Source organism: Solanum dulcamara, chromosome 12 (assembly GCF_947179165.1).
Source record: "Solanum dulcamara chromosome 12, daSolDulc1.2, whole genome shotgun sequence".
Lineage (NCBI taxonomy): Eukaryota > Viridiplantae > Streptophyta > Magnoliopsida > Solanales > Solanaceae > Solanum > Solanum dulcamara.
In genome coordinates, this window is record NC_077248.1 from 7,406,779 (window position 1) to 7,415,747 (window position 8,969).

The 8,969-nt window shown below is 34.4% G+C and overlaps 1 protein-coding gene across 1 annotated transcript; it reads left to right on the forward strand.

The window, feature by feature from the left end:
- The first annotated feature begins 4,292 nt into the window (after window positions 1-4,292).
- On the forward strand, window positions 4,293-8,668 carry LOC129877282 (protein trichome birefringence-like 35). Its single transcript, XM_055952758.1, has 6 exons — window positions 4,293-4,603; window positions 5,109-5,388; window positions 5,801-5,972; window positions 6,140-6,336; window positions 6,661-6,810; window positions 8,200-8,668. The coding sequence occupies exons 1-6, from the start codon at window positions 4,372-4,374 to the stop codon at window positions 8,525-8,527; spliced, it is 1,359 nt and encodes a 452-aa protein (XP_055808733.1). The 5' UTR covers window positions 4,293-4,371; the 3' UTR covers window positions 8,528-8,668.
- Window positions 8,669-8,969: the final 301 nt, after the last annotated feature.

Sequence of the window (8,969 nt, forward strand, 5' to 3'; positions counted from 1 at the left end):
CAAGTAATGTTTTATTTTCATTTAAAAGGAAAAATTAATTTACATAATTAAATAATAATCGAAGGAAAATGATGAAAATACAATTTTAGCAAAGTCTTTTAATGAAAGATAAAAAATTTAATCAACATTTTAAAGATTTTGATGCTTTTAATATAGTATATCAATAACTTTTTATACTTCCTTTTGTTTTTTCCAAATGTCTCAACTATATAGTTACCTAATCCACCTATGAGCAAATATCAAATAGACTTTTATGGCATGATCATGAGAAATCATATTTTCCCTATAAAGGTACATTTTTTAAATCCATTTAACATACCAAAGGAGAGAAGAACGAATATTTATATTTTATAGAAGGTAAATCTTTATGATATAAGAATTTGTACCTATTGAAATATGTCTTCATGCATGAGTACAAATTCTGCTTATTTATTGCTAACAAATTCCACTCTAATCATCAAACAACAATAAATTAAATATCCATGCTGAAGAAATAAATTGATTTACGTTATATTCTTTCTTTGTTTTCAATTTTTGCATAATTAATAATTATGGATAAATCATAATGCATAAAAAAATATTTTTTTTAATTGTAATGGGAACCACGTTAAAATATGTAAAACACAAACTTCCTTAGTTAGATGCACGTACAAGGAATCAATAAGGTCCACCCTTTCCATTGTTAATAAACACCACAATTTAATGGTATTTTAATTTAAAGATAATAGCACTTTCATTCCTCTAATTATTTTTTTTCCAGTCCTCTCTAATTATTGATGAGATGAATTATGGTTTTATGGTTTTAGTTCTTACTGGTAAACATGTCTCGCATGTTATTTCTTGTCAATTATACTAAATATTAGGTATTGTTATTTAAAATTATATATATTTTATGCATAGAAAAATACTTTTTGATCGTATATACGAACAAAAATTGAATATTACAATTGATTAAAGGTCATATGGTCAGAATATCCACAGTAATGTCTCTGTTAGATTCTCCGCTCGAAATAAGGGGGTTAAGGGAAGGCTTGCTGCTAGATAGTAGGCGGCGGGGGAAAGCTAGCTGAAGATGCATAGAATGCCCTGTTAGGGAGAAGCCGATTCGCCACTTTAAGAAAGTATTTTCGAACTAATGCCACATCTTCTACTTCGACAAGGCAGGTGCAAAAGACCTCAGCTAAGTCTTTTTCGTTCTTGAGAATGGTCGCCACTTCTACCAGGACCGAAATGATTATCCCTGCCCGATGGGTCTACATCCATCCCTGAATGTCGTCGGGTACTGTTAACTTCCCCGCCAGGAAGCGATTCATTAATGAAACCCTCATTAAACGTCTTTGGATCCTGCTTAGGGCCGGCTTTCACTTTCATATCAGGAACGTCGACGTCCTCCCCTTTTGCTCATAAGTAATCTCTTCCCAATCAATAGATTCATTCCTTCGTTACGGCGGTTGTGGGTACCTGCCTAGTGGGCTAATTCATGAATTGAATCAAATGGTTGGAGAACGGTAGGGGCAGAGGGAATTTCCGGTGGAGCGGTGAAATGCGTAGAGATCGGAAAGAACACCAACGGCGAAAGCACTCTGCTGGGCCGACACTGACACTGAGAGACGAAAGCTAGGGGAGAGAATGGGATTAGATACCCCAGTAGTCCTAGCCGTAAACGATTGATACTAGGCGATGTGCGTATCGACCCGTGCAGTGCTGTAGCTAACGCGTTAAGTATCCCTGTGGGCTTTTGAGGAGCGGGAGAAATTGTTGGAATTCTATGAAAATGTCTCGGGAGCTAGGATGCATGCCAGTTTCTTACGACCAAGTGGAGTGGCACAAGATCTGCCTCTTGGATTATCGCCCGCTAAAGCAATTGTCGCAGCTCCAGCTGAAGCAATTGTAACTGCTCCGGTGGATCAGAGCTACTCGAAAACCGTGATAGGTGCTTGAGATCAGAACTGCTTACAGCAGAGTTTGATCAGGAAAAGCACAGAAAATGAATCTGGTTCTGTCCTACAGAATTGCTCATGGAACTTGCTATAAGCTTAATCACTACCCCATACTAGGATTAAAATAGAGTTTATCTATAATTACAACAAAAACAATAATTACATATTCATGGAATTTTACGAGTGGAATCTAAAGTGGCTAAATTATATGCAAATTTTACTTTTATCTTGTGAAGAAAAATTATCTCTAAAAGACTCTGATTTAGGTAACATAAAGGATGCATTAGAAACATAAGTGGTCATTTGATAGGATACATTAAAGAAATAATATATGCATTAGCTTTATGTACTATTAATGCTTTGTTTGGTATATTTTTTTAATATATGTATAACTAACTAATGCAAACATCAATTATACCTTTATTTGATATTATGATATGTATAACTAATGCTACATGAAAAATCATGGTATTAGCAACACAAAAAGTTTTAATGTATGTATTAGCATGGTTAAAGAAACAGTTGCCTCTCAAAACTTTTTTCACATCTTTTTCACTATATTTGTGGAGGATATTTTTATAAATAATACAATATTTTTTTTAAAAAATATACAATGTATGATATTTTTATTACACCAACCCAAATATTGCATAACAAATAATTTCAACATAATTAATACCAACATTATCAATACACCACATTTCATATTATACTTATATACCCTACCAAATGATTCCTAATTGTGGAACTAAGAGCTCGTTTGGTTAGAGAACAAGATTAATTGTTCCACCCATACACCTTGTTTGGATGGTTGTTATTCGTTGTATTGTATTGTATTATATTGTATTGTATTGCATAAATACAATGTTTGTTGGGAAAATGAGGTAAAAGGGATCTTTGAGATTGGAATGAATGATATGAGATTTCTATTTCTTTTTCCTTTTCTTTTGTTATAAATATTTAATTAGAGGTTAATTATGAAGAGATGGGGTTGAATTAGAATATTTAAAAGTTTAGGGTAAAAATTAAAAGATCAATTTTTTTTAATAAAACTCTAAATTCCATTCATTTACTCCATTTTTTTAAACTTCTGTTCTCCATTTTCCTCCTCTCTTCTCTTCTCTTTTCTTTTCTCCATTTTTTAAACGCCGTTCTTCCTTTTTTCTTCTTCGTTTTCCCTTTCTTTTCAAACTTTTTGTGTTTTCATCTTCTTCGGATATTGTCATTATCATTTTTTTCTTCACTTCGATTTGATTGTGAAAATTATAAAAAAATTTGATGAGAAGAGAAGAGAAGAGATGATATGTTGTTTATATAAACAAAAGTTGTTCAAGCAACCAAGAGATGTTATTTAAACAACCCTAAGTTGTTTAGTTCAAACAACAGAAATTGTTTAAACAATCAAAAGTTGTTTAGTTCAAACAACCAGAAGATATTTAAACAACTCTAAGTTGTTTAAGTGTTTTTTATGATTCTTTAGTTAAAACAATGAGAATATATTAAATAACAGCTAGTTGTTTGGAGAAATATGAAAGTATTTGCTAATTGTTTTGGAGATCGAGATATGAAAATATTTGTTAGTTGTTTAGATAAATGTTTAAACATCTGCTAGTTGTTAGGAGGTGATGATGACGTGGAGGAGGGGAGGTTGGAGGAGGATGGGGCTGAGGGGTGGATGAGGAGAAGGGAAAAAAAGAGAGGGAGTATTTTGTAAATTAAAAAAATTTGTGGGTTCTTAAAATATGTGTCATTATCACTAATTAATGAAGAGTCCCTTTTACCTAATTTTTAAAACTTGTGTCCTAAATCCTCAAATAGATAACTCAAAAGTCTCTTTTAATTCCAAGCTCCATGTTTGTTATTGTATCATATCATTTAAGTCAATCGTTAAATAAAGACGAAAAGACCCATTTTGTATAATGACCGATTTGCTGTAATTGCGTTATAGTTTATTCTCATTTTGTCTTTATTTATTACTTAATAATTTTATTTTATCATTTATCCTATCTTTTTACAGTGACTTTACTCCGTACCCTATAATTTCTTGTAGATTTATTATTCAAATCATAAATATATGACGTTATGTAACGATGAAGGAACAATACAATATATCTAAATATTATATCTATTAAAGTAATATAATATAATAAGATACAACGTAATGTAATACATCATGAAATATTACCTAACAACCATCTAAATAGTGTGTTAGTGGAGGCATTACAAACTCGAAATAAATTATTTGGTTACTTTATCTCTATTAAACGTGAGATAAACGTAATTAGTATTTTTTGCCAAATAAGCAAACAAAATGATCAATATTATTATTATTTTCATTGTTCAGATTTAAAAGGGTGTCATTGTCGGCTGTCAAAATTAGATTAGTCAATCAACATTCTTCAGTCTTGTTCATTTCTCTCTCAACACAAAAATGCAGAAATGGCCGAAAAAGAAAACACAGTATCCTCTCATAGCACTTGTCTTCTTCATCTTCATTGTTTTCTCTATTCTCTATAATGAAATTTACATTCATGAAATTCATTCAAAACACAACACCCACAATCATGGTGATGGTGATTCATCTACTTCAGCCAAGGAAGAAGAAGAAGAAGACCCTTTGTTCCAAACTGTGAAAAACCTCACAATTCCAAGAATTCCTCCAGGTCAGTCTTCTAGATTCGAAATTTTTCTTCCTTTTATGTGCAAGTTTTCTAGGGATTGTTTGTGTTTTCTTTTTTTCCAATTGTTGAATATGGTGTTTTTTTCTGCATTTTCTTGAAATTTGTGCTCAGAAACAAGTACCCTTTTGATTAATTTGATTATTTTTTTTTGGCGAATTTGAATATGGTGTTTTTCTCCCTGCATTTTCGTGAAATTGAAGTTCAGAAACAAGGACCCTTTTGATTAATTTCAATTTTTTTTTTTGCGAAAAAAAAGGTTCGACGTTTGTTTATTTTTGAGCTCAACTGAGGGGATTTTTCTGGCCTTTGGATAAATCTAGTTGTTTTTTCACTTTTTGAATATGGTGTTTTCCTGCATTTTCATGAAATTGGAGTTCAGAAACAAGGACCCTTTTGATTAATTTCAGTTTTTTTGCGAAAAAAAAAGCTTTGACGTTTGTTTATTTTTGAGCTCACCTGAGGGGATTTGTGTTTCTGGTGTTGTTAGTGCCGTTGGATAAATCTAGTGCTTGTCACTCTACTGTGAAGTATAGTGGAAGGAGAGCTGAATGGGATAGCTTTAGAACGGAGTCCAGTGGCCGGAGAGAAATGCCGGAAACATGTGATTATTTTTCAGGTGAATGGGTGTTTGATAACAGTTCACATCCATTGTATAAAGAGTCTTATTGTCCTTATATGTCCGATCAATTGGCGTGCCACAAGCATGGTAGGCAAGATCTGGAGTACCAGTACTGGAGATGGCAACCTCATCACTGCAATTTGAAGAGGTAAATTTTTATTTTTTTCTTTTATTGTGTAATACTCTAGCTCATTTGTTATTGTACCTATTTAAGCCGGACCAGGTTTAGTATGTATCCAATATTAGCATTCGGATGAAAGAGCATTAATGTGGTTCACAGAAACCTCGCCGTCTAATTCATCTAGTAAATATAGGTCTGTTAACGAAAAGGGTATATATGCACCATTTGTTAGACGACAGGTATATATGCACCTTTTCCCTTCTAAGTATAATAGGCTAATAGCATTCACAAACCAATTGTAATGTTCGATGAAAGAATATGTGAGTAATTTAGTACTAACCAAATGATAAAATCTCAGATTAGTTAATCTTTTACTCTATAATGTTTGAATTCTTGTATTATGTTGCAGACATTGTTAAGTGTAAATGTTGATATGCAGGTGGAATGTGACTGAAATGTGGGAGAAATTAAGAGGGAAGAGACTAATGTTTGTGGGAGACTCACTGAATAGAGGACAGTGGATATCGATGGTGTGTCTGTTGCAATCTGTTATTCCAGCTGATAAGAAGTTCATGACACCACAGGCACACCTTTCAATATTTAGAGCAGAGGTGAAGTGAACTTATATTCAGTATATGAAATGTATCATTCTACTAAGTGATCTCAAACTTTATACGATGTCAAGTTTAAACGTACTTCAGTATCTGTAGATGGTGATGATTATCTCAAAATACTTTAATATCCATTACTGAATCAAGTGTTCCTTTGTTGATTACAGGAATACAATGCCAGCATAGAGTTTCTTTGGGCTCCACTTCTTGTCGAATCAAATTCTGATGATCCAGTTGATCACAGACTGTCTGAGCGAATACTGCGTCCAGATTCACTTCTTAGGCATTCATCAGAATGGATGCATGCCGATATATTGGTCTTCAATTCATATCTTTGGTGGAGACAGGGCCCTGTTAAGCTATTGTAAGTATGAACTCTAATTAGGTAATTGGGTCTTGACTTAAGCAGATACGCCAAGAACTAATACGTGACATCTCAGCAAGCTGATAAATGAAAATTTAAAAGATAGAAAGGTGCAAAGGAGGAGTGCTATAAAAAAAAAGAGGAGTGCTTGATTTCTTTTTTGCCATTTTATCGCGGCTGGATTACCAATTTCGTTCTTCTTCAAATTGCAAACTTTCAGCTTGCCAGGAACTATTAAAACTATTTATATTTCTAACTTAGAATTAATGGAAATTTCACAAAGAAAAAAAGATTGCATTCTTATCAGTTCCATTACCATTTTAGATGGAGTACTGAAGAAAATGGAGTTTGCGAGGAAATAGATGGATTGGGAGGCATGGAGTTAGCTATGGAAGCCTGGGCAAATTGGGTGGATTCCAATGTTGATCCCGTGAAGAAGGTCTTTTTTGTCACTATGTCCCCTACACATTTCACGTAAGTGAGGAGCTCTTCTTTCATTGCTAATGCTTACTTTGAGTACTTAACTACAAAGAACGTGACATGAGTTTTTGTTGGTTACCAGTGTCCTTAGGTGACTTGGTGCATGAATTTGACTTGATTCTAAACTTTAAAATTAGTTTTTGATTATTAAATATGAACAATTAGAGATTGAAAGCCACATCTTTTGCGTATGTTGATTTTTGCATCTAATATTAAGTAGTTGACGTAAACTTTTTAGTTAGATTGTCAATCCAGATCAAATTGGTGAACCGAACAGATCAATAGTTTGCACAGAGCATAAAGCTCTCAATTTCATTTGCCTATGTGTATTTGTTGATATGAGTTCCCAAATATCAATTCAAAAATGCGCTATGACTATTGAGCCCATTCTGTAGGCAATAGGCTCCTGAAGAACCATAATCACTTGTCTTTTGCATGAACGCGTTTCTGATTACAAGAGTGAATCAGTGAGGAGCAAGGACAAGTGACCATTCTAATTATCCATTTCTAATACTCGTTGGGGTCAAAAGGCCAGTTAAGAACTTTCATGTTCAGAAGATGGGATAGCGGAAATGAGGATGCTAAGGTGGATGTGCGCATAATAGGAGAGGCAAAATTAGGAATGGAAATATTCGGGACAAGGTGGGGATGGCTTCCGTGGTAGACAAGATGATGGAAATGAGATTGAGATTGTTTGGGCATGTGAAGAGGAGAGATACAGATGCCCAGTGAGTAGATGTGAGAGGTTGACTATTGTGAGAGAGGTAAGAGGCAGGCCCAAAAAAACATTGGGGAGAGGTGATTTTTTAGGACGTGGCACATCTCTAGCTTACTGAGGACATGCTCTTAAATAGGAAGTTATGGAGGTCGCGAATTAGGGTGTTGAGTTAGTAGTTGAGCATCGTCTCATTGTCAAGTGAAATAGGTTTCTTTTTTGACAATGGTAGTATTAACATCATTCCTGTAGTTTCTGGTCCCTTGATTTCTGCTGCTACATGTTGTTGGATATCGTTTTATTTTGTTGTGGTTATTGTTCCTTTTCTCTGTATGCTTTAGAATGCTTTCCCTATTATTTTGTGATATCTTTATTACTTTTGTTTTCTCCTTTTAAATCTGCTTTGATATGTGTTATTTGAGCTGAGTGTCTTTCGAAAACAACCTCTCTTCCTCCTTGAGGTAGGATAATGTCTACGTATGCTATACCTTCCCTCGATCTCACCCGTGGGGATTTCAGCGGGTACGTTGTTGGGGTCAAAAGGCCATAGTATTTAATTTCATGTTCTAATACAGCCAGCTGCTGAAATCCAACATGAAAGATTCTTCTTGTGTGTTCCCTACCGCAAGAAATCATATCTTTTCTTGTTTTTTTCTTTCAACATTCAGGAAAGGAGAATGGGAACCAGGAAGTGAAGGAAACTGCTACAATGAGAAGCTTCCCTTGAATGGAACATACTGGGGCGTAGATTCTGACTTGCCCACAATGCAGATGGTGGAGAGGACACTCGCTAGGTTGGGCTCAAAGGTTAACGTTCTCAACATCACTCAGCTCTCAGACTACAGGAAAGACGGCCACCCTTCTATCTACCGTAAGTTTTGGGAGGCGCTGACTCCTGAGAGATTAGCAGACCCTGCAAGTTACTCGGATTGCATCCACTGGTGCTTGCCTGGCGTGCCTGATGTATGGAATGAACTGCTATTTCAATTTTTGTAAAAAAAATAGGTAAGACTTTGTAAGTAATCTTTCCACTATCCTTGGAGTAAAGAAAAAGAAAAAGAAAAACTCACATCCTTGAACGTAATGTACATCTCAAATCTTGAACCTCATTTATTAGGCAATGCTTCTTTCATTTTAGTTTGTGATTCTTGATACAAGTGTTGGTGAGAGGTAGTATATGAACCCGCTGAGGTTTGCTCAAATTGGATGGGACATTAATACGTCTGTTGTGAGTTTTGGGAATATTATAAGGGGGACTCTGCAAGTTTAAATTTGGTGGTATGGAACAAATGGAAATGGAATGGCTTCTCACTTTCTTTAAGTTTCAATGATAAAACAAATGTACAAAATTTTGTAGTTTCTATATCTTCCTAGTACTTGTATTTGTTTTGCTCAAATGTACAAAATTATGTTGGTGCAATTAACTAACATCTTCAGC

Bases quoted from the DNA above. Each gene is read 5' to 3' on its own strand.
- LOC129877282 (XM_055952758.1), top strand. From the start codon at position 4,372: ATGCAGAAATGGCCGAAAAAGAAAACACAGTATCCTCTCATAGCACTT. The intron at 5,389-5,800 runs GTAAATTTTTAT...GTTGATATGCAG, and splicing joins CATCACTGCAATTTGAAGAG to GTGGAATGTGACTGAAATGT. The intron at 5,973-6,139 runs GTGAAGTGAACT...TGTTGATTACAG, and splicing joins TTTCAATATTTAGAGCAGAG to GAATACAATGCCAGCATAGA.